Here is a 26,342-nt window from a genome sequence, read left to right on the forward strand (position 1 = left end):
GGGAGGCCGCTTCCCGCTCCCGTTCCCGGTGTTTCCCGGCTGCTGGCGCGCGCAGGGGCCGCGGGCCGGCTGCTCCTGTGCAAGGCCTTTGGGAAGCACTGGGAGTGGTTCTCGGTCAGTCGCCTCTGTGGATACTAAGTTATTTTAAATCACCCGTTCGGGGTCTACAAAAAGGCCTTAAATCCCGTAAACTCGGTAGTTTGTGCATATATATAATTGGTACCACAGAATGCACCCTCCTCAGCTGCTGAGTCAGCCAGCAAACGGCTTTCAGGCAGTATCTGTACACATATATTTTCATTATTTCAGAACCGCTTACACTGATACTGTTCATAGTGGCCAGTAGCAAGAGAACAAGTACTGTGGTGTTCTGTGAAATTAAATACTCAAATGAAAAAGGCAAATCATTAATGCCTTATTCTCACAGAATCACTTATACGAAGCCCATCTTTCCAGGGCATCTGAGAAACAAAAGCAGTGAATGTGGCTTGTCTTTCAGCTCAATAAATACCTATCTCACACGAGTATTTGAGTAGGTGCCTGTTGATACCAAACTGTGCGGTAGTCAAACAGTTTCATTTACCAGACTTAATCTACCTGCAGTATAGGTTATTGGAGACACTGTGCTACACCTTCCCAGAATACATATATTAATGTCTGGGCACGAAGCCTTCCTAATTAAAGTAAGGTATAGGTACAGTAATAAGGATATAAAATGCTGGAAAGATTGAAAATAAGTGGCAAAGAATATAAATGGTAAGATTTGAAGAGTAATTATGCACTGATAAGGAAAATGTCCAATAGTGTATATATATGGCCAATAACTTAAAAATAATAGGAAGGAATTTTTAACTGCTGTAGCAAGAAAAAAAGCAGGTAAGGTGCAGATCAGTTGATAGATATACTAAAACTGTACAATTGTAGCTGTATAGAAAAGGTAGGCATGCTTCATGAGTTTGGGGTTTTTTTGTACTTGAACTCAGCATAAATAGCTCGTAGTCTTCCATCTGCAGTGCTTGTGCTGAGACTGCTGGTAATCAACACTGCACTCAGTGAGGTATCTTACGTGGTGGGGCTTTGTGGCACTGGCGCGTTTGCTTATTCAGTTTTTATGTAAGGAAAAGGAGGGCTGCATAGGAAGGCTGAGCTTTGGTAACCTTTTAAGTTACAGTAAGATGATAGCATTAGAAATACAGCAGTGATAAATCAGTTTATAATAAATGCAACTTATTTTGCAGATCTCAAACATTATGTAGTCCCTCTGGTGGGGAGACTGAAGCCAAGGAACACAGAATGCTAGTACTGTTGCCTTTCTTGGAGATAATTCAGTATGTTTTCCCAATAAAGGAGCCTAAGTAATGTGATTTCGTTTAGAAAATGAAATTCATGTGTGCAGTTTACATTCCATAGCTTTTGCTGGATTCTTTGCAGTAGGATGTTAAGAAATAATTCAAAATGGAGTCATAGCATTACTGCCTCAAAATCTGATTGCAAGTCACATCCATTGTATGTGCCATGCCTTCTGACAGAGTACAAAGCCCAGCATAAACCCACTACAAGCCACATGCTCTCTGTTTGCCCTTCTTCTCTTTCTCTCTCCCACTAGGTCTGGCTTCGTTTAATGCTGACAGGAGCTGGCACATGATGTGGGAATTCATCCACCCTGACCTGAAAGCCTTGAGCCACACTGTGCTGCAAGTTACATCCCCATCAGGTGGCAGCGTGCTGAGGCGCCGTGCTCTCCTGGCAAGCAGGGTGTGGAATTTGTCCTTTCCGGAACTGCAATAAAAGAAACTAGGGCGAAATAGGGACTTTATGTGTAAAGTTCGAATTTCCTGAAGTGTTTCCTTAGCACATCTGAGCGGATAAAGGCTTGAGAATAAGTATATTACTTAAGGAGGGACAAAAAAATAATCTCTTTACCCTTTTAATGGCTATAACTTGAGGAGAGGCATAAATTCAAACACTGGAAATGTAAGTACATTACAAACCAGAAGTCTTTATAATATAGTGCCTCACTCAGTACCCAGAATGAATGGTGCTCCACTGTTTTTTGGGGTTTTTTGACACCACCCTTTCTTTTTCTATTTACTGTACATTAAATATACTTAGTTCGGCAGCCAGTTATTTTGCACAAGGATTTTCCGTAATAGCCAATTTTGTGTTGGCATCATCAAATAATGAACTTGCAAGGACAGGGGGGAAGCATTTCTATCACTCCATAGGTAAAAACAGTATGGAGATTAGAAGTTCCTATACATTTTGATTGTCTAGTTTGAGCTGCCTCTTTATTCTGCAACCTTTTCCCTCCCAGCTCCAACCTCTTTAACAGATGGTTCAGGGGTGACCAACTTCTTTACTCCATAATCCTTCTCTTCGTTTTTTCCTCTGTGTTCAGCATTGTGGGAATTTTTCATCACTCACTGGGCATCAGCAAGAGTATCACTGAGAGCCTAAGACAAGATAACCTTAATTGTGGGTAGTGCAGCTATGGAGGTTTTGATACTGAGATCAGCTTTTATACAATGCAGTACAGTAATGCAACTTAACACATCTATTTAATTATAAAAATAGCAGTTTGTGCTATATATATATTCCCCAGGCATGAGAACTTTACAGAATTAAAGCTATAATGTGTTTTTTCAGTAACATAATTAATTTCTAAGATCTCACATCTTCAAGTCATGTAGTTCCCAAGATGGTGTTTAACTGAAGTTGTAATTACATTATAAAGATATCTGAAGGTAACAGTGACACGTCTGTGACTTGAAAAAGACACTTACAGTTCTGCTTACTTTGCCTATCGCTTTAAAACCGGTCTTTATTCCTTTACCACATACCTTAAATCAAAACCTTCACTACTGAAAACCTGGATATTTTGGAGCAGATTGATGAGAACTAGTTAGAGCAAGTTATGCAAGCTCCTTTAATCCTTTTGTTGAATAACATCGGGTCAGGATCCGAGTCTGCACTGTTTTTGCCAGACAGAAGCCAGAGAATTGAAATGAGGTGCATATAAATGATTGCAGCACAGAACAAGGTCAGCAATAAGGCGTCTGATTCCCTGTGTACAGTACTTTTTTATAATCATATGTGTCAGCATATATGTCCTGATATAAATCAGAATATATATAATGCTACTTTACCAACTCGGCTGTATGAACTGGAAAATAAGTGTTAGCTTGTGAAACTCATAGTTGCAGGTGGACAGAAAGTGCTGCAAAGCGTGATTCTTCTGAGGCAGTGCCATGGGTATCCAGCTACAAGAGGGTATTCCTGGTTCCACTTCCTGTTTTCTGAATTATTTCTTTAAAAACCTGCAGCTATCTGATGAAATATGGACAAATAGTTCAGGAGGTAAAGCCTGAAAATAATGATCTATGGGCTAAATAAAAATATCCAACTTGTTTGTTCTCTTAATTAATTTTCAGTTGCACAGTAGCTTTGTTTTATTACATGAGCTAAAACACATTATTTTACAAAGTTCCCTTGAGCTTCCTTAGTTCCAAAGTTCCTTAGAGCAGTAACTTGTTCTCAGGTAGCCTAAAACACATCTTTTCCACTTCATGGGTGAAATTCCTAAGCATTAGGGGTTATATGTGCATTAATTATGCAGTAAATTGGTACTGTGCTGTTCTCCCCACTATGTTTCACCTGGTGCTCAGCTCTGCCAAGTGATCCAGTCTGACGATTTAAGAATCATGCTCTGCTTGAGTACCAGAACAGTGGTAGGTGGGAAATAAGATTATAGCTGGTTAATTAGCCACTGGGGAAACCATCATGTAGAATACAGAAATGGTGTTTGTGGTATCTGAATTCTCTGTTTGCCACCCATTAGGTGTCTGATGTCCATTTGGGCTCTCATTCTTACCTCCTAGGTTTCTTGAGGATCTAAGCAGATAGCTTTTACTCTTTAGTGCTTGAACTCAGTTGACACTACTGCAGTGCTATCAGAATTCATCTTCATTTGCTGATCTGTAATTTCCATGAGACTGGAAGAATTACTGGGGAAATATCTTTGTTTACATGTGACTCACCCAGTAGTATCCAAATACATGACCCCAGGAAAAAAAAGTTTATTTTTTATTTGCTTATGTAAGTGCCCCACTATCACAAATGATGCAACAGAGTTTCTAGCATTTGGGGAAATCACGTTTCAGCATGCCTGGAGTGAAAGAGATGTGCTGCACCCTGCACAGAAAAATCACTCTCCTGATTATGTTTTCTCCTTTTGATTCCAGTTTTGGTTACTGTTTCTGTCACTATGTGGGCTGTGTTTGAAAATCCCTCAAATACTGCAACACACATCCCCAAGTGGCCAATGTGACATATTTGCAGTTGCTGTCACAAAATTTTACCATACAGAATATCAGAATCACAGAATGGTGGAGATTGAAAGGGACTTCTGGAAACCATCTAGGCCAACCCACCTGCTAAAGCAGGTTCACCTAGAACAGGTTGAGCAGGATCGTGTCTGAGTGGGTTTTGAATATCTCCAGAGAAGGAGATTCCACAACATCTCTGGGCAGCCTGTTCCAGTACTTTGTCACCCTCAAAGTAAATAAGTTTTCCCTCATGTTCAGATGGAACTTCCTGTGTTCCAAGTTGTTCCCATTGCCCCTTGTCCTCTCACTGGGCACCTCCGAAAAGAGTCTGGCCTTATCCTCTTGACACCCACCCTTTAGATATTTCTAAGCATTGGTAAGATCCCCTCTCAGTCTTCTCCAGGCTAAACAAACCCACGTCTCTCAGTCTTTCCTCATAAAAGATATTATTCAGTCCCCTAATAATCTTAACTCTCACTGTACTCTCTCCAGTACTTCCTTGTTTTTCTAGAACTGGACACAGTACTCCAGACTGAAGGAATGAGCCTATTGCTGTCCCAAAAAGCTCCCACCAGATGTCAGACTGATACTTCTAATACGGACACATCAGCCTATGCTTGATGGCTTTCTAACCTGTACCAGGTTTTTACCATATACAAGTGTAAGCGTTGCAAACCTTAGAAATGGAGCTCACCTGACAGGTGTCAGGAACCTGCTGTGGGAGCAGCTCCTTGGGTCTTGGTGCCGATCTCTAATAGGAGCAGTAATATTCTTGAGCCATTCCTGGTGCCAAACTCCCTTTGTAAGTATCTAACTGTAGTTTAGGAATTTATATATAGGTTTTTCTATTGGGAAAAAAAGTTAGCATAGGTTCATGCTTTTTAAAAAATTATTATTTCTTTTTTTCTAATGCCACTCTAATGTGTTTGTAACTGTAACTATACATTTGCATATTTACATTTCCATGTAACTAAATTGATTAAGCAGTATAATTTCTAAACTTAGCTATATGTCTGCACTTACAGTAGTAAAATTTGCCATACGTTATATTAACTAGGTCACAGGGAAAAATTACCCTCCCTCTGTTGGGGTTAATATGTGATATAGAAATAATCCTTTTGTCCAGCTGTAAAGAGTGAGCATTATCTACACGAGGTCATTATTAGTAAATAAAGTATGTCATAATCAGCTAGCTATGTATAATGAAGTATCAAAACATATTAATATTTTATAGAATAGATCATAGATTGTTTTAGTTGGAAAAGACCTTTAGGGTCATAAAGTCCACCACAAAATCACATCCCTAAGTATCTTTAATGCTCTATTTTAGAGCTCTTTAATGCTGTATTTTAAAAATGCTGCAGAACTCTATTTTTGATTTATTTATTTTCTGTTCTATTAAGTGTATATTACCATTAACAATAATGCATATTTTTATATAATCTAACTGCTCCAGGAATCTTTACAGATGCTAATAATCAGTTGCTGTTTTGCATTTGTGTTGTGCATGCTTGACATGTTACATCCAGGAATTAATTGGCTTTGAGATGTCTAAGAGTATTCCACAAGTTTACATCAAAACTTTCTGATTCCCTTTGAATTTTATTTAAGCAAAAGTTAGGGCAATCAGTTGGTGGCAGCAAACACTAAAAAAAACCCAACCTTTCTGAAGTTTGGAGCTGCTCTCAGTTGTGAGAGTGTAGTCTGGGCAGTGTGCATGTGTGAGTGGGCTCCCATGGCTGGCTAGAGCTCTTGTGAAACCAACAAAGTTGTGGATAAGCACCAGTCCTCTCCACACTCTTCTGGATTGGGGTGTTCGTATAACTTCTGAGGATGTTCCCATTATCTTCCCTTTCTGCTTTCATCCACAGGCTTTATTTCTTCATTAATTCCTGGTGTTCTTAATCACTTTTTCTTTTAGCTAATATCTGGTATGGCTTTCTGAGGATTTAGCTTAAGCATAATGCCTCCAAATCTAACACAACAAAGGACTGTCAGCCTTTCACATACGTATTTCACATACATCACAAAATTGAACAAAACTAGTGTTCTCATGTTCATCATGTTCTAGGGTAGAGGACAATGAAAATAATAAAGATTGGGGAAAAAAATCCTAAAAGTCATGGTCTAATGAAACTGTGAATATATTCAGGTCAGAGGCAACTTCATAGTTGTTATGACATGTAAAATGATTATATGATAGCTCATCACCATCATTATCTTGGATTTAAGGGGCCTCAGTTCTTCACTGGTGGCAGGCATAGTCAGTTGCATCTGCATAGTCCTATTTTGCACAGTTTACAATGATGCAAAGATCTCTGCTGAAAACATGCTTGGGAGAGCAGGTCACAGATATCTATCTTCATGCTTGTAGAAATGGTCAGGTTTTTTCTATCTAAGAAGTAAAGAAGTCTGCTTCCTCTGGAGATTTACTTTCTTTAAGAAGTGAGGGGGAGAGGAGAGAGTATAAATATGGATTAAGGGCTTTGTTTGTTTCCTCATGAACTCTGTTAATAAAAGTATTCAGAAAGCAATTTTCTGCAAATACTGCCCTCTTGTCTGGAATAAAACATGGAGTCATGGTAAGGGGTATGATTGTCCTGGATGAAAGATCCAACTTTAAAATTTGCCTTCAAAGTAGGTATATGTTAGGTAAGAGTACTTTGTGCCCAAAAAGAGTGACTTGATTTTCTTTTGATGCAGAACTTGGAGCTCACAGTGTCCACTGTGTGGGAAACACAGGGGTGTGGGAAACAGTTCTTCTTCCCCACGTAAGTCTAAACAAAATGCCTTTTAAGTCAGCAAAGGTTAATTTGTAAACTAAACATTGGTCTCAGTAGCTATTTGTGAGCATGATGGGGGTGTATTCTAACCTCCACTCTAAAATAGGGTCCCGCAGCGGCCGTTCCTCTGTGAGAGGCAGCGCCACGGGTGAGTCCTTGAGTTCATTCAACAACCCCTCCAAACTGGGGGGAGTCACAGAAGCCTCCTGACAGCCCCCCTGGCATCAGCTCTTAGCAAGGGGTCAGATACCTGTGATTCTGTCTACCTTTGAACACTTGTCTTTACCTTTGCCTCCTTGTAAGCAAGACTTTGTTTGTTTTGTTGTTGGTTGTTTTTTTTGTTTGTTTGTTTTTGTGGATTTTTTTTCCCTCTCGGTCTTTCCACTTATTTAATCCATAAAATCTTTAGGTAGAGCTTCCATAATTCAACTAACTGCAGCATGAATATTCAGCAGAAGTAATCTTATTTAAGCTTTTATCACATCCAAGACTGGGATTTAAGGCACATTCACAGAGTGCATTAGCACTGCACCTTGTTCTTTTACTGTGATCCCTTTTTAGCTTGCTGCTTCTCCCATAGGTAACAGATTGAATTTAATTAGTTTCTTTTATTATATGTATTTTCCAAAAACTAAACATCCCTACTTAGGATACTGCTGTTACTCAATTTCCCCCTAATTTATTTTTACTGCTTTTTCTGGCACATCTCTGATGGGAAAAGTGTTTGGACTGAACTCTGAAACTAGTCTCCAGACAGCTAAGGGGAAAACCATGGCTCTTTATTTACATGTACTTGTGATATTTATTTACATGCTTGTGATAGAGTGACCTGCTTAAGAAACTCTTCACTTTTTTTTTTTCCCCCCTCATAACCCTCTGAGGAAAGAAAAAGATGATGGAACGATGATTTTTTTCATTTGTCTGTTTTTAGGAACTCTCAGAAGAATAAGCAAAAGATATGCAAGGGGCAGTGTTCACACACTCATTCCCACATTTTCAATAATAAACATGCATTTTTCATGCAGTGTAACCTTCTGTGTTACATATACAATTAAAATGTCCTCTAATGCTGGTGTCCCTAAACTCAATTATTTAGGGTTTGGTCTAATGTTTGCAAGGGACAGTGAATCCACCCATGCTAAAGAATACCCACCTGATAACATGAGGATCATTATTGTAACTGTTTTTGTCTTCAAGGCATAACCAGAAGGCATTGAATCTAAATTTGTAGGGCTTTAAATCCAACCATTTTTTGTTGCATTTTTCTCACGCTGGGATAATGGGTTTTTGTCTCTCTCGTGGTTCTAATACTTCTTCTAACTTAAGCATTTACAGCCCATTAGTCTTCATGTTCTCTTCTTTGGAAAGAGAACTTGTAATGGAGCCATGTGTTTATGTGTGTTCTTTGAAAATAAGTGCAACAGTATAAAATGTCAAATACCTAAACCTGGGAAAAACTGAACAAGATTCTTTACTCAGACTCTGGATAGATTGCTTTAGGGTTGGAGCTTTAATCCAAGTGAAACCTTCCTAAATACACCTGTGGTTTTATCTGAAGCTTATGTGATACTCCCCGCATACGTCTCTCACACCTGCTGCTTTGTTAAGCAGTCCCAGAGTTGCATATGTTTGTATAGCTGTTTCATAAAAGAAAAGCTACTTTCCCCCTCTTTTCCAGTTACTGGATGATGAAATTTCATTATTAGGATGATAATTTGATATAATTTTTTTTGCATTAACCTCTAACTTCTTTTTCAGAACTCAGTTAATTAAATTCCTGTAGTCTGTAAATGTAAGGAATATTTCCACATTCTTACACCATTTCTTGGTGTTATGGACTTTTCTCCAGAGTCTTCATTGTCCTTTTCACAATGTGAAACAGTACGCAGCCACTGCTCTCTGGAGCAGTTGAGTAATTTCCTTTCCCTCTATCTCTGAAAATCACAAGACCATGTTAGATCTTTCTCCTGTCCTCCCTCTCCTACTCCCCCAGCATATTTGAACATGGTTCATAACCCTTTCTAGTAAGTCCTCTGTGAATGGTTTTCAGGCAATGCTTTCCAGTCTACATCTCCTTGGGCTGGAAGTGTGGCATGCAGTCTTTGTTCCTTGACAATGACCTTCGGCAAAGCTGGGTTCAATGGTGCCATGGCTGAAAATTCACCATACATCAAATTGCTTCCGTCTATGTCTGTCCTCATTGCTCATAAGGATTTCTAGGGTGAAATAGCTTGCAGATTTCCTCAGCAGTGATTTTGTGTTTGTTTAAACTTAGTACGTGTAATGTTGAGCCTCCATTCCTGAGAATCTCCTTGAAACCTAGGGAGACTAGGCTACAAAAACTGTAGTCCTGCAGGTACATACTAGCTATTTTCATAGTGTTATTAACAAATTTTTATTAGCATTTGGTTGGGGTTTTTTGTGTGAAATTATGTTCAACTTAGAGAGTATTAGCACTGACTGCTGGTATTTTTAGTTTTTTACTTTATTTGGGGTTTTAAATTTTAAAATACAAACTGTTGTAGTTGGAAATACCTTTAATCCTTCATTGTCACCATCAAGAGTGTGTGGTTGTATTTCCACATGTGCAGTAGGACCAGTATGATTTATGTTTATCCATAAATATATATTTATATATAAAATAACAATTTTTCTTCTTACACCTGAGCTTCTTCTCTGGGGTAATAGATATGTTCCATATATAGCCACTATTCCAGACACTTCAGATAAGTCATGGAAATAATGAATTATGTTGGCTGAATACTATGGTTTAAAAAAAAAATGCAGGCAATTTATATATATTTTATTATATATATTGAAGTGAGGTTAATCAGCTGTCAAAATAATTTGCCAAAAGTTGTGGTGAGCTTTCTAATGTTTAAATCAAGTTCAGCAGTTCTTCCAGAATATCTTTAATTCAGGAGTTTTCAGCCAGTTTTAATGGATTACCTGCCAGCAATAACAAATGGTAACTAGGATAAAACTGCATGTTGTCAGGAAGCTTAAATTTTACAGCAATCTGCATTACTGTTAGAAAATTTGTAGGGGTCTGTGAACTGAAAAATATGACAACTTGTGATAATTCAGAAAGGAATTAATTCAGGCAGTGTCTACAGCCTGTGTGCTGCAGGAAGAGAGAATAGCTAATCACAAGGTTGCCTTCTGGCTCTCTAATCTGTAAAGCTCCTCATAATTAGAGAACTATCCTTAGCTTCAGAAAACTTATGTCCAATTCCTCTCCTTGCCTCTGACTTCCTACGTGATGTATGAATCACTGACACAGTGATCATTAATGAAACTTGGGATATGTCTGTGATGACAGTTAAGTGTGAATCTAAGTGTCAAGATTCTTTGTAAAAGACTGGGAAGATGGCTTTGCCAGAAAAGAAGGATGTTAGTCTGTTTGTTTGAAGAAGGGATGCTAGAAGGTATTTTGTGAGTCAAGGTATTCAGTGATGCTTGGGTATTCAGTATTGTCCCAAAAGCCAGCATGTAGCTGCACAATCCCCTTCAATCCTTCTCAGCCTTCCTTAACTGGGCAGCTGGTACCCCTCAGGGGATATCAAATCCCAAGATTTGGGATCTTAAATTGTTGAATTTACTTATCAAAAAAATGCTAGGCAGGCTTGATAGTAAAACAAAACTGTAGTTTCTGCAGTGTGACTTGAGGTTTGACCTTTAGACCAATCCAATTAAAGATGAGATTTGGTTTCCAATCTTTACTTATGGGATTGGAAAACAGAAGCTACAACCAAAACAAACAAACAAACTATAATCCTGTATGCATTTAACATAATTTCCTGCAATTAGTTCTGCACCCATCCCCACTTCTGAGGGATGGGGATGCTGCATCTGCCCTGTCCTGGAGCTCCCAAAGCTCTGGTTCATCACTAGCCGAGTGGTGAAAGCTGCCCCATCCGTTCTTCCAGGGACTACCCCTCCACCCACCACCTCACATTCTGCTCACCCTGTCCAGCTCTCACTTGTCCTCTTCATCAAGTATTGTAGGGTTTCCTTTGCTTCAGGTTTTCATGCCAAATCATTAGTTTACCCTTCAATGGGATCCTGTGTTTGTTTCTGCTTCAGTTCTTTAGCTATAAAATAAGGATGATGGTGTCTTGCATTGAAACAGAGCAGTCCTTTAAGCAACCTCTGTCCTGTCTCTGGCCAGTTACATACTGGCGTCTTTCTTGCTTCTTCTCCCCTGAGGAAACAGTTTTTCAGCTGTATTCCCTGATGAGCCATGGAAGTCCTGTGACTGATGCACACACAGCTGGGTTTACTACCACTCCTACTCAACAGTCAGTCATGTGCTGTGGAGTGACAGCTACCTATGGAAATATTGTTGTAAAGGATGAGAAAATAAGCTGATTTCTGCCAATTTGGATGGGGGCAAGAAGGCTATGGTGGGATCTTAATACCTGGGTTGGACTTCAGGATGGCCAAGATCAAACTCTTAATTTAATTATTTATAAGGTACTGAAATACTTGGTACCATGCAGCCAAAAATGTGTGATATTTTATGTGACGGAGCCAGCAGAAAAGAAGAAAGAAAGGTTTGTCTTTATTCTGCTTTCCTTCTTTATTTCTCTCCCTCATTCTAACTAATATTTTACTTTTTGATCCATAGACTTCCCTCTTGAATGATTCTTTGAAAATACCTCCTTCCTTCTATGCCAGCACTCACTCATAGACAATCTGTCCCAAATATGCCTGTTTTGGAATGTTGTGTTTTGGTCCAGTGGTGTTCAACCACTTGTGTCCTACAATGATAAGCATATTACAATAACATATTTTTTCATTTTTCATGTATATATTTTCTGAAGTTTCTAAATAGAGATTTATAGAGTCTACACTTTCTCATCTCCCATAGAACTGGGGAGAAAAATAATGGATAATAAACTAGTGGATAAAATGGATAAAAACAGACCTCTGCATTGATGTTTAATAGCTTGACTCTACTGATTGCAGTTAAGCTTTTCCTAGGTTAAATCTGAGGAATTGTGAAGACAACCAAACACATTGAAGGGACTGCATATGAAGGAATCACAGGTAATAAGCAGATGTGGATGTGGAAGCAAAAAATGAGACAGGAATAAAGCATGTGTATGAAGCCATATAAGCAAAAAATTACCAGTTCTGATTTGCAATATATGGAGACATTAGCTAATGTTCTTGCAATTCTCTGAGGTCTGTACATGTCCTCTGAAGGTTCTGCAGTGTGGGTTTTTTTTGGTAGCACTGAAGTTTCTTATAAGAAAATATGTCAGGGGTATAGTCTTGTCAGAGCTATGATTTATGTCAATTTGGGATTCCCAGATTCAAGAACATTAAATTATGGCAATGTTCAACAGTAAGAGATGTACAGTTTTTTTAAACACTGTGATATACTTTAAAAAAAATAATCTTGAGGAATGTCAGGTTTCTCCAGGAAGCAAATCATTCATGTTAATGACAGGAATTAGAGATGCAAATGGAGATCCACAACAGGAACATGTTTAATGCAGGGGAAAAAAAGTCTCTGTAGGAGATAAAAGTTTCCATAGTGTGTGGAAGAGAAGACATATTTAGGCTATTACGGGAACACTGAAGATTTATTAAATCTGTTAGTCAGAGTATGGAAGAACAGCTGAACATATGTTGCATAGTTCCTGTGACTGTTCAAGATATTCACCAGCTCAATATTTGGACTAGTGAATCAAAGAGGGTCATCAGCATTTGAGACAAGAGATGCTCTTGTGAAATCTTGTGTCTGATAGGACGTTAGAAAAGGGAAGCCAAGAATATCTGATATGTTGGAAAAAAGGGCCTTTCTAGACTGGGTCATGAGAAGTCATGTCTTGGAGTGAGAAGTGACAGACAAGGCAGAGAAGGCTGATACAAGGTCATGCTGCAGAACAAAAAGGAGTTGCAGATCTCAGGATGTGGCCTCATGGTGTGGTGGAACTGAAGTGAATTGCTCAGATCTCTGTGGTTCAAGATCCAGCAGTATCTGCTTTGTCAGATTCTGCTGTGTTAATCTCCCGGGGCCAGTGTGGATCCGACATCCCATTAGTGTCTCAAGTAAATCTAATTAATTTAAATACTTTATTTTCACTAATAAGTGCTTTTTTTTTGGTAAAATATATATTCCTTAGGTATAACAAAAATGCAAAAGAAAATCAAATTAAACACATCATGCAGGAAGTAGAGGTCTAAAATCACACTGTGTGGAAGTGCTCTCCATCAGCATAAATCTTTCTTATGCAATGAAATCCAAGTTCAGTTGTTACCGTGACAGTGTCCATGTAAGCATTTATTTAAAAAGCTGTAATTTCTGCTTTCCAAGTGCTTACTCTGATTTAGAAGTAGTAGATTTGAGAGTTAATGCTTTTATTCCTGCAGGAATTCTTAGAATTACATTATGTGCATATGCACATAAGGGCTTGTGGCTTCTGGGTACTATATGGAAAACACCCTTTCCAAAATTAATTTAATGATTTTTCTGATGTCCTCTCTGACCGGACTTTCTTAGGAATATGAAGAATTTGGTCTTGAGAAATGTATACAAGCTACCAACAGTTTTCATAGCAATGGCTGTTGTTTCCAAAATATTGTCATTGAACACTTTTAAGTGTTGTAAGTGTATGTGTGATGTAAGATCACTGAAGAAATTTCTTGTCTCTACAATCTTAACTAAATATGTAAATTTGTGAAACAAATACTCCCCATTTGCTCAAGAATAACATGATGTGAAATCCCTCACCTAGACTGGAAAAACGAGTGCTGCTGGAGATCTGACCTATTATTATCTACAGAAGTCAACAAAGAGCCTGCTGCTGACTTCAGATGTGAGGGCTTTGGGTCAGCTCCTGAGAGCTGCCACATGCACCCCATGCAAACAAACAGCAAATGAACAGCATTGGCTTTTCCATTTGTACACAGCAGATATTGGCACTTTATTCATAAACAGTAAATTGCAGATCGTGCCCAGCTGCTTAGCATTGCAGTAAATCTCAGCCTGTGTTTTAACGTAATGAAACAACATGATGTCAATCCCTGGAGAAGTTCTTTTGTCTTTCCTGCAGGGGCTACAGTCCTGCTCATGTTTGGGGCTGTGGTTTAGTAGTGAGTGAACAAATATTCAGGAGGTATCCAGTCAGGCCAGTTACTTTGCAGTAGTTCTCAGAGAGGGGAGAGAATGCCTGGTTTGGCCTGTCCTCTAACACAAAGTGCTCAAAAACACACAGGAGCCTGTTCGCTGAGAGGAAAGGCGGCAGAGCTTTTGTAATACTTGTATTTCATAAGGCATAACTTTTAAATGGGTGTTAATTGATATGGCTGTGGCAGTTTGGGCTCCAACCCATAGGTTGAGCTGAGAGAGAGATAAGAGGACAGTTGTTTGATCTGTATGGGGATAGGCAGAAAGCCTGCAAAGAAATCCTTTTAAAAGTAATGGAGCCTCCCAGTCTGTATCAATGTCTTGGAAATGCTACTATTTGTCATAACATAGATCTGGAGTAGCTCTTTCACTGGCACCGGAATTTGGCCCCAAAATGTCAAATCTAGAGCATATTCACTCAGGCTGTGGATACTTACCTTCTGCACTGTCTGCCCCTTTTATACCTACACACACACTCCCTCTTTCTATCTTGTTTTCCTTCCTGCCAGAGAAGGTGCCTCTATCACCTCCCTGGGCAGCTTGTTCCAGTGCCTCACCACTCTTTCTTTGAAGAAATTTTTCCTAATATCCTCAGCCTACTTTGATGACTAAGCAAAGATCTGCTTCTATGAGCATCCAAGGAGTTCAGGCATCTGGCTGAAAATAGGATCCCCTTTATTCCTTGCAGCAAGGCTTTCCAACACCTTTGTGCAACTGAACATACCAAGCAGTTGCATCTTATCAAAAGAGGTTCTGGAAATTATAACAGAGATCCACACTGTAGAAAAAAACACACTTTATTGTGGTTTATGTATATTTTCATACAATACATGTAATATTGCATCCAAATATTTATTTTTTGAAAAATCAACAATATTATCTTCTTGAAATGTAACCATGACATATAATACAACCCCTTGATGTACAGGATTTTCCTTCAGTTTCTTTCCTGACAACTCACTGCTTACACAAAAAATCACTGACCACTTTTTGCCTATACTTAAGAAGCTTAGGCTTGTGAGCACATCCCACATCTTTCCAACATTTTGGCCTTGCCTCCATCCCTTTGCCACCTGGGTTTCTGGTCGAGCAGTACAAGCAAGGATTCAGTAATCCTCAGCCCTTTGAACATTGGAGTTCCTGTACCCAAACCAAAAAAATCTTACTCAGCTCTCTCTAAGGTACTAACGTTAGGTCTTTTTTGGATCAGTTGTTAATGGAACATAAACTAATGCTGTGAGGAGGAGGGCTCTTCTTCAGCTGCCATTCATCCTGCAGGTGCTCTATGGGTGCTGGCGGCTTCTGGTATTGGAAGCAGGGTGTGTGTTCATGCATGTGTGCATGTGGGTCTGTGTGGGTGTGCATAGGTGCTGTAGACCTGAGTGCCAATGGGCAGGATAGGGAAGAGGAGCAGATGCCATCTAACACCAAAGGTTACTCTGGTTCTGCCCAGCCCTGGAGGAGGTTTGGAATTAAATAGGTGGGGCGTGGAGCACCACTTCCTTCTCTCATACTGTTCTTAGGAATCGAGGGTGAATAGACAAGGGGGAATATACTGAACAAGAGGAAGGGCCTGCACCTATGTGAAAGCATGCCTAGGGTGCAGGAACTCAATGACCTTGTTTTGTTTGGTTTGTTGGGGTTTTTTTATATGTATTTTTTTAAGCTTGTCACTGAGGTGTCTATATTAGAGTTTTTCACTTTTACTGTCCAGATAAAGGAGGCTCAGCACTTAATTTTGATATGCCTTCATAATATTTTTTTCCTTCTTCTTTTTGATAATGCAGGTTAGTCTAATTATACAGCAGACTTGTTGATAATGTAATTGGACTGTTCTGAGTATGGGGGATTCCTCTCCCAGCCTTGTCGAATTCGTGTGAGAGGTTTGTCTAGGCAAGGAAATACCAGCACAAATTTGACAACCAGTACAATGCACGGAATAATGAGGGCAAGCATATAGGCACTTGGAAGATACCATCTGTATGATGATCGGCTTAGGAACCATTTTCCACCATAAACCATTGTGTGTGCAGTACACAGAATCAGTGTCAGATATCCCAGCTTGGACTAGGGGAGAACAAAGAAAAGAAAGAAAGAGAGAAATGGGGGTTAAAACAGTATATTAAACCAGAACAAATATAGTTTACAGGACACATTAAGCTTTGTGGAATGTGCCAACTTTGGGACTAATTGGGGACTGCTGAAATGAAACTGCAATATAAAGGCTCTTATTTAATAAAGACACATGCAAATGGATCTAGGTGAAACACCCTTCTTTGTTTTTCTTTCTCCATCAACAATCCTGATAATTTCTGCTGGCTCACACATACTGCCTAGTGGTTGGCATATTTGTGAAAATGCAGAGAAAATGCTGAAATTCAGTGAAGAAATCCAAGCTTTTATATGCTCTAGTGCTAGTCCATCCAAAGCTACCACACTGTGCAAGTATTTTGCCTTGATAAAACATTCATTGATAGTAATATCCCTTTCCCATGCCTCCCCTTCCTTGCCAGCCCGGCTCCTGCAGAGGCACAGCCGCTTGCACCAACCTTCCTCCAAACTGGGGGCTGAGATGAAAGTGGTAGCAAGGGAAGCCTGTTTACAGTCACAGTAGTTTTTGAAGCCTGCAGAAACTGCAGATTAGGTGCTTGGCATCAAAATGATCTGATTTATATGTCATTCTTGAGACCCATTTTAATGGAATTATCTTGTGAACACACCATAAATGGCTAAAATATTTTGTGGTGTACAATGATTGTGAAATTTGATAATTCCAGAATGTTGGCTTTCTGTCTGTAATTTAGGAACTCCCATTTTCCATGTTTTCTCTTCTTAATGCAGCAATCCCACTTGTACCATAAGCAGTCATCAGAGCAATATATTTTACAGGTGAACCGTAGAGCTGTGTAGATTTTTTTAACCGGTGGGATGGTGGATAGTGGATGCATCACATTTGAAGATACTAATGGAGGAAAGCCATAAGTCACAGGTAATCCTGCCTGTGGTCATAGTTCATAAGTGAAGAAGTTTTTTTAAAATGTCTTTTTTATTACCTGTACAAATCGGAATTCTCGCCAGTTGACACTGTTGCTGACTGAAGGCAAGGAAGTTATTCCCAGAAGAACAAAGAAAAAAAATCCTAAAATCCCCAAAGCCAAATAAGAATCACTAATCCAGGCATTAGTGGTGTTGAGTGGTTCTGTTTTATTGTTCAGTACCTGAAGAAAAGAAAGGTACATCTTAGCTATAGCAGTTTTAGGATCAATATGCAGAAAAAAAAAATCCTTTAAGTTAATTGGGAGATAAATGTTATACATTAACACTCAGAAAATCATGGGATTTACTTTGAATGCCTACAAAAAAGCAGAAGTATCTTATTACATACAGATTCCATGTACCTATAATTTTTGTGCATATTTTACATTGCTGTAGACCTATTGTTGAGGACAGGTATGTGTTCCTTTGTCAGAAAGTTAAACATCTGCCATTTTTGAAGTCAAAATATGTGCCATTCTTAAAGATACACAGAGAAGTTGAAAAATTCACATCTTTAAATTATTCTTAATATTTAGATTTTCCTTGCTTATTTTATTAATATTTAAAGCATCTAGGAGGAAGTATGAGGCCAGAAATCCCCTAAACCCAACATAAAATCGACAAAGTTTGGATAAAAGAATGTTTTAAAAGAACACAGAAACCGGGAGAATAACCGTATTGTAAAGAACATTAGCCTGTCCACATGAATTCCTGAAGCTAAAGACAGAAGGTGGTGTTTGTAACAGGGCCAGAAGAAAGGAAGACATAGAGCAGAGAATGAAACTCACCTGGGAGATGATTTGATTGTTGCTTCTCCACCTCACAAAAGAGCGAATTGGTATAACTAGCGTGTACACAGCATGCAGAGAAGCAAATGCCAAGGCCACTAGTCCAAGCTGTTTCCTACACAGCATCCATTTGTCCAGCCAGTCGGGGAAGCGGCGGTATTTGGTACCTCTGTATAACTGAATAATTGCAGCAAGTACACCAGGAAGATAAACCAAGGAGAGAAGGATGAGTGCCAATATAGGGCAGATCCGATTTGGAATGGAGATTGCAATAAAGAATGAAAAGTCTTTGTTTTCATAAATGTAAGTGTAAATTACATCACGAGTCAAAGAGTAGAAGAAGAAGAATGTGACTAGGCCAAGGGACAAAAGAATGGGAAACTTCCACATTGGAAAGAGCTGCAGAGGGTAATTTTCTATTTCCTGAGCAGCCAAGAGGGATCCCTGATCTACTGGAGTGAGACCTAGTGCACGAACAATATCCATGACCATTTGTTTAGCTTCCATATCATCTCCACAGACAAACACCTGTAGCCAAAAACAAACACAAGTTTTAGTTAGACAGACTTTTGTAACATTCTCTACTGCCGTCCTTTCTGGATATGACTGATGAGCACAAGCTTTCTAGCCTACTTTTTGGCTTCCCTGCTGGCCTTAATTTATAAGGCAGAAAGTAGCCTTTAGGTACTTTCTTGGCCAACAAGTCCAAGAATTAAGAATATGAATATTTTCTTTGGGGAAGGAGATTTTTTGAAGTGGCAAAATTTTGTATCTGAAGAGAACAATGGATAACACACTTAGTACCAGTCTTTGCCTGGAAAATTTGACATACACTACTGAAGACATGCAAGCAGGTTGTAAGCACAAGATTTTGTAGGAGAAAATAGGAGCAAAATTTTCATTTATTGCTACAGCAGTCCTTAAGTGTTCCAGGGCACTGGGGGCAGAGATCTTTAAAACATGATTGCCTTATCACAAAAGTAAATATTATTTCTTTCTGAGTCTAGTAAAGTAGTGAAGAAACTGTCTATTTTGTTAGTGTGCAAGAGAATGCTCCTTTTGAAACGACGAGAAAGGAGGCAATTTCTGCTCTTGTTGACATAATGGTGGCTTGTAGAACGTAGGCTTGCAAGTCTTTGAGTCTTTAGTTTACCCAAAACCATTTATCCAGCCTCAGAGAGCAAACCTAGTAATGGTTTGAGTAGCTGCTGATTCTGGGCAGTGTACAAAAGTGCTGTTCCTCAGAGCAGCAGAAAACGGAGTAATAATAAATGATTTGTCTTCAGGTAAACTGCTGTGTAGCATCCTATGACCAGTTCTGTGCTCGCTAGCCTGTGATTAAGGAGCTGTTTAAAATGGTCTGCACATGCTGTTGCTGTGTTAAGCTTCTGTGGTGATGGATTCAGATTTAGAAAACTTTATCAATTTGTTCACCTTCCAGCTCACTCCTATCTGCTTTTGGTTTGACTTTACAGTCCTGGTGAACAGCTGATGAAACCCTAATTTCCTCCTGATTTGCAGTCTCTCTCTTTGTAGCTCTGCTATCTTTCTTTCCTTTCTTCTGTAGTGTCTGCAAATACCTTCCCTAGTTTGCAGGCTAATTATATTCCTCACCATACCATTTTACAAGCTAAAAGTAAATTTTAGCTCACATGTAATTTGAAATGGGTGATTATAGTGAAAATACCAGCTCAACCCTCTGTTTCATATGGCAGGTGTGTGTTTTATCTAGCTGTTCAGGAGCCAGATGCTACGTAACTCTGTGACACAGGACTGACCCATTGCTCAGTCTTACCTGCCGACTTGCATCCAGGGTGCCTGACTGCAAGGCCCAGGCTGACACGGTGTTAAAGGCTTTCACAACCTTAGCTCCAGGCACCAGCTGAGCCAGGTACTCTGCGTTGGATTCAGGATACTGGTTTATTTTCAAGTTGTTGCTTATGTCCACCAAGACTTTTCCACGGAGAACTTCTGCTAGCGATGTAAGGAAGTTGTAGTGTTGCCTCTGGATTGCTATGATGATGATGGCAGATTTCTGTGCTGCCTCTGCGTGGCTCAGCACCTCTGCATCCTTGGGAATCAGGCTGGATGCCTGTTTGCTTCGGCTTCCAAACACGACGGGGTAGCCAGACTGAATCATTTTATACCCCAGAGCTCTTCCGAAGTCTCCAGTTCCAAATATACAGACTGTCTCTCTTTTGTTAGAAGTGTTAGGAGTCAGAGCCATTATGTTGGAAGAATTTTTATTCATCTGTTAAAAAAAAAATAAAAAAGGTACCAACTAAGCAAAACATCAGTCTCTTGACAATGAAAGGTCAGCATCCACTCTGGCTATACAAAATATATATCTGAGTTTTCTTGCCTTCTAATATGCGTCCTGCACACTCTTCTGTATACACACTCAGAAGATTTCTGTACAGTTTTTAAACAACAGTTCTGGATATTCACCTCTCCATCTCTTACAGGACCCTCTGTTCCATCCATCTTACAGATTTCAGCATTCAGCTGAAATGTTGCAGTTTTCCTCTCTCAAGGGAAAGGGGAAGGAAAAGATATAGGAGCACAGTAAGCAAGGGTTACATATATTTCAGAGTAATTTCTGCTTATTTATGCTATAGAAAAATACTGAGGAGGAGTCTGTTTCTAATCAGATTAGAACCTGGAAGGTCTTTTGTAAAATATTGAAGAAGAGATGCTATAAAAGGTAGCTACTAATCTACCTGTTGTCCTCAATACTTCCTTAATATGATTAGTCAGTTCCAGTTTGTTTTATTATTGTTCTTCAGTTTCCTGAAGAGGGTCCTGTGAAGGGTTTGGACAGTAGAATTGGAATATTTCATTTTGAACATTTATTTCTGACATTCATATATTACTCATAATAAAATTCTCTTTGAGGTTTTTATCTATCCTTCTTTATCACTGTACCTGGAAGCTTCAAAGTCTGTAATGTATTATCCATGCCATAGCGGTATGTATGCTCTGTACTTGCAGCGTGAGCCCCGTGATAGAAATACAGAATCAAAGAAGTCTGCTCCAAAGGTCTTTCACTAGGTCCTTGTGGTGTTGTTCTCACTTTAGAAGAGGTGAACTCTGACCGGAAAACCTAAGGCCTGAAGGAAGACCTTCAACAGGAGAACCTGAGAGACCCCTCTCTTGGACTGGCCAGCAATTCAGTACTTAGAGCAGCCATTTAATTTACAGAAGCCCTGATTCAAATCCTTCACTGCATCACAGGCAACTGTTTTAATTACAGCTGTGGGAATAATATTTTCCAATTTGCAGGAAAGAAATGCATTAAATAGTTACCCAGACCCAAAACAATTGCTTTGCTACTGCTGTTTATTAACCCTTTGCTTATATTTTTCTGTGAAACACATTCAGAATGAAACTGCTGTTTAAAAATACTGAGATGATGTTCACTTTCTTTTATATTGTTCAGAAAATTTTTTGCTTTTTAAAAATCTGGTGTGGTTTTAAATTGTTTGACCCAAAACTTGAATTTGTTTGGTAATAAAAAAATAAAGCCTGAATTTCCTCCTACCCAGTTGTGATGTAGAGTTAAAGGTGTGGGTTGGGGATGCACACATCTTCTCGGCCTGTGCTGTTGGGTGTAAGCTTCACGAGCAAGATGGGCAGAGAAATGAGGATCTTGAGAATCGTATCTGAAGACCTGGGCCTCAAGTAGCTCTGCATGTAGCTGGATAGCCCTCAGTTGGCCTCACTGCCTGCTCAGCACTGTTCTTGGTATGAGCTGTGGGAGCCATGGGATTTAGAGGGCTGCCAATGGAGCTTACCTCTGCTCATTAGGGGAAGGCTTCCATTCAGGCAGAGAAGGGCCTGAGGATCTCTGTGCCTGTGGCCTGTGTGGCTCTGCAGGTCCCAGAGGGGGCTTTGCAGCACAGCAGGGTGTTAATCCCAGCTCTCCTGAACCTGCAGTCCCAGCTTTCCAGCTGGACTCTGTGTGCGTCATCATGTAACACACTGAAGATGAAAACAGATCCTCAAAAGGACCCATCTGAATGTCTCTTGCATATTTGTGTGCTCTGACACATGCATGCAAATGCGAACTCCTTTGACATATTTAAAATTCATTCTCTGAAGGCTTTCTTATTGTCCCATGAGGATGTGACTAAAGCTATGAAATTCCTTTTTGGGGATAGCCTGTATCTTCAAAAACAACAGAAGAGTTGCATTTGTAATATTAATGACTGGTCCAACCCAGTACCTGATAAGACTTATCTTTCCTTTCTTAAATTTTCCTTTTAACAAAGTAGTCTCCAATCTACAACAAAAAGTAAAGCTTTGAGATTTGTATCTATGCATAGTATTTTTGCTTTTATTCATTCCTTTAACATTGGAGCACTAGTGATGCTTTTTGTTCTTTGAAAGGTAATCCAAGTAAGCTTCTGTACTGATCATATGTGTCCTTTCTCTTCTGCATTGTTGCTGTATTCTTATACATGAAATTACCCTATTTTAAGGAAAATGGTGCTAAATCTCTGAGTTTACTTGGTCGGTAATCATAAAAGGAAGCACTGAAAGAAAAAAAGGAGCTAACTGCAAAACTTTTACTACCCGCTGCATAAACACAAAGGGAACTGAATGAATGTACAATGTTTAGTTCAGCAATTATATGTAAATACTTTGTTTATGTAGGAATTTGACTGAATACAGGCACATTGCTTTGCACATGGAAAAAAAGGAGAGATTTTCTAGAAGAAGCAATGCCACAGATGAAATACAGTACCAAAAGCAGAAAGCAGAGATGGGACTGGGACATAGGCTGGGATGGATACTGGGAAGATCAGAAAAACGTTACATGAAATGGCAGATGGGAGATCAGTGGAATGGTTCAAAAGGTAAAAAGACAAGATGAAAGGAGCAGGAAGGAGTGATTTTACTATTTACATTTTTAAAAAAGAAGCAAACAAAATAATTCTGGTAATGTTCTCAAGAGATTGTCTAGTGCATCTCCCTTCCTAAGACAGAAATAATTATGCTTAAATCAAGCCTGACAGATGCATGTCTAACCTATTTGTAAAACCTTCCTGTGTTGTTGAACCTGAAGTCCTTGCTTACTGCTTTCTCAGCCATCCTACTAAGCAGATTTTTGTATGTGTGATCTATATCACCTCCTCCACAGTACACACAGGTGTCAATTTATCCCCATTCTTTGCAGCAGCCTTTGTTGGACATGAAAGCTGTTACCGTTTCTCCCTTTTCTTCTATAGATAAAACAACTCCAGATCCTTCCCTGCAACCCATGCTTCGGAGTGTGGTGATCTTTCTCATGGCTTTCTTCCGATGTTTCTAAACTGAACTGCTCCAACTGTTAATTAAAAGCATGGGGCTAGAACTGAATGCAGGCTTCACTTGCCTTATATCAACACATCATCCCGCTGTCACATTTGTCTTATTTACAACACACCTGATTCATAGTCAATTTGTGGGGCATGAAGGCTCTGAGTACTTTAACAAATAGGGTGTGGCAACAGGAACCAAGATGTGGAGTGAAACAGCTGGTGCTGAGCACATCATGTTAATGCTATCCATGTGTCAGAGACTTCCACTGTGGACTAATTTTGGTCTGGTACCACAGCCTGAGTACCCATTATCAGCTGCAGTGCGTTGGGGTGCACCTAAAGTGTGTTGTTTGGCTCAGTTTCTGTGGAAATAAATCTAGTTTCATATGCTCTAAAAGCTCTTTGTGGTGTAAAGCAAAGCTTGAAAAGTGGTGATCTGCTTCTGTCCAATCAGAACTGGAACAGTAATGTAGATGCATCCTGTTACACTCAGTCCGTTAGTTGGATGCTCCCATGCCACTTGCTCCATCCTTGGTTTCTGTAGTGTTTCTGACTCAGAGGTGTATCAGAAATCATCCCTGTTGAATTTCACCATATTTTTTCAAACTGTAGCTTCAATTTGTTAAGATAATTTTTGTTTCTAAGTCTGTCTTTTAATGTGCTTGCAGACCTTCTCAACTTTGTCAGATTGTCAGTGTTGATTAGCATAGTGTCTATTCTGGCATCTACACCATTTAATGAAATTCTGGAACAGGACTTTTGCCAGGAAAGAACCCTTGTATATCTGCAGTAAATGTAGTCTTCCATTTTGACAATGATAAATTGAGAGACTGAAAATGTTTCTTTCACTGTTTCTGCAGGAGCTTAACTTCTATTAGTTTAAACTAGGCTGCATTATCCTAGTATACTTTTGGAAATCTCTAACACCACACAAAAAACTTCACTCATGTCAAACTATATATTCTCTGTGATTCATAAGGCCTGTTATCCTGTATAAGGGGAAATGTGGTTGGTTTGGGATGATTGGTACTTGATTAATCCAGATGCCTATAACCCGTTTCTTTTGTATCTTTTCTATTCTCTATCTTTTGTATCTTTTCTTCCTCTATCTGCTTGAGAATTGTACTTAAATGGATTGGGCCATAATTCTGCTCCTCTTCTTTCTTCTTACTTTTAAAGATAGCTGTTATTCTTGCCTTTCCAGTCTTTTAAAACATTACCTCTTCCACACTGTTCTTTAAGATAGTTATTGATGGCTGTGGAAATGCTTCAGTTATGCCCTGAACAATGTGAGGTGAATTCCATCAGCCTCACTGATCTCAGGTCATTTAACTCATCTTGAGCATGGCCTAATCTCTCTCTTCCATCATCTAGCTGGAATTTTCAGCTCTTTACTACTGATATAAACCCTTTTATCATGGTTGACTCTTCTAGTGAAGAAAGAGCAAAACAGGCATTACAGAGTTGGTTTTCTTGGAGTCATTAGTCAATAGCTTTCTCTCAGTTGAGTACCGGATCAATTCTCTCCTTGATTTTCTTAGTTTATTTATCTACAGGAAAATTCTTGTGATTCTAGATGTACCTTGCTAAATAAATTTATTTTTGTGCTGTGACTGCAGAGCTTGTCTACAGATTTTGATTTTATGTATACTATTTAAGTTTGATGTTTCTGAAGAACAGAGGAGTATGAATAGTGAGGACTATGAGAAGATAAATGGCCAAACTATTGCCAGGAGTCTGATCCATAGCCATGTAAAAGAAAGGTCTGTAAGTAGAGTAAGAAGACAGTTAATGGTCAGCACAGCTGTGAACCAGGTAGGTTATGGTGTTGTCTGCTATAAGTAGTCTCATTTACAACACTGATAATTTATCTATTTCCTGCCCCATCCTCTTTTTAAGCTTATTGTAATCTGAAGCTGTTCATAAATATTATATGTAGAACAAATATTATGGGGGCATAACTTTAAAAAGTGAAGTATCTAAGTCCTTCTCTCTATGTTACTGAGTATTTTGACTTTATTTCCTTGTAAATAACAAACAGCAGGAACACTGTTACAGTATGCAAATAATAAACAGCGCTGAGTATGGCCTCTCTGGAGCAGCTTGCCATTGTTCTAGTCAACATTCTGGAAGCAAATAAAGGTTGTGACATAACACATCTGGCTGATCATGCAGCATGCTGGGGGTAGATTCACCTGTGTGAATTCATATACAGTTATACATGAGTCATGGCAGCAGTATTGGCTGCATATTCCAGTCTTTCAGGTGCTAGCATATCTGTGTCAACACTGTTTTCTAGGTTGACCTTTCTAGAAAAAGCTTGTTTCTCTGGATTTCAAAAGGGTTATTTTTCTATAACACTTGGATTGACTCTTTGGAGCTGAATTTAGTGAATAAATTTAGTGAATTGCACAGCTGAACTCTAATAGTATCCTTCATGAAGAAGTTAATTCTTCCCTCAGGTTCACCAACCTTCTGTGTTCGACTCTGCTTGTATCGTAGTGAAACCTGGACATATGGGATAAGTGGTTTGGCTTCAGACTATGCCCTCCTGTAGACCTCATTTTAACCTGCTAACATGACTTCTTACACATCACCTTAGCTCCACTGCTCTTTTAACATAGAGAATTAGTCTGTTTCTGTTTTCTTTTTTTTTTTTCCAAATCATCACAGCAAGGATCAGCTGAACTCTCTCACACAGCAACCACATAAATAAGTCCTCAAGCCTCTGCTAAAGGTCTTTTTCAGCTAAAGCTCTGTATGTTTCTGGTCAGTAAGTACATGAAAACATGCAGTTCCTAACATGGATTCAAGAACTTGTTTTGAACCACACAGGCAGGGCTGAGCATATTGCAACTCCTTTCACCAACAGAGATTCAGAGTGTGTTTGTTCCAAAACACTTTGAAAATAGATTCTCACCACCACTACAGAGAGAAAGTCCACCATGCTGTCTTAGCCCTGCTGA

The 26,342-nt window shown here is 39.2% G+C and overlaps 2 protein-coding genes across 2 annotated transcripts in view; both read right to left on the reverse strand.

The window, feature by feature from the left end:
• Positions 1 to 2,417, reverse strand: part of SRI (sorcin) — a 10,791-nt gene extending 8,374 nt beyond the window's left edge. Inside the window, exon 1 of the mRNA XM_010001582.1 lies at positions 2,322 to 2,417. Within this exon, the coding sequence (XP_009999884.1) occupies positions 2,322 to 2,417 (96 nt within the window). The remainder of the gene's footprint in view (positions 1 to 2,321) is intronic.
• A 13,629-nt stretch (positions 2,418 to 16,046) lies between these two features.
• On the reverse strand, positions 16,047 to 20,324 carry STEAP4 (STEAP family member 4). Its single transcript, XM_010001558.1, has 4 exons — positions 19,869 to 20,324; positions 18,074 to 18,601; positions 17,303 to 17,467; positions 16,047 to 16,316 (listed from the first exon to the last, which is right to left on the reverse strand). Exons 1-4 carry the CDS (start codon positions 20,322 to 20,324, stop codon positions 16,047 to 16,049), a joined length of 1,419 nt encoding a protein of 472 aa, XP_009999860.1.
• Positions 20,325 to 26,342: the final 6,018 nt, after the last annotated feature.

The sequence above is a fragment of the Chaetura pelagica genome, unplaced genomic scaffold (genome assembly GCF_000747805.2).
Source record: "Chaetura pelagica isolate M959 unplaced genomic scaffold, ChaPel_1.0 scaffold127, whole genome shotgun sequence".
NCBI classification, from domain to species: domain Eukaryota; kingdom Metazoa; phylum Chordata; class Aves; order Apodiformes; family Apodidae; genus Chaetura; species Chaetura pelagica.

Excerpts from the sequence above, each read along its gene's own strand:
- STEAP4 (XM_010001558.1), bottom strand. The coding sequence starts at position 20,324 with ATGAATAAAAATTCTTCCAACATAATGGCTCTGACTCCTAACACTTCT. Across the intron at positions 17,468-18,073 it reads ACAATCAAATCATCTCCCAG|GTACTGAACAATAAAACAGA; the intron begins GTGAGTTTCATT and ends TCTTTTCTTCAG. Across the intron at positions 16,317-17,302 it reads GAGAATTCCGATTTGTACAG|TCCAAGCTGGGATATCTGAC; the intron begins GTAATAAAAAAG and ends GTTCTCCCCTAG.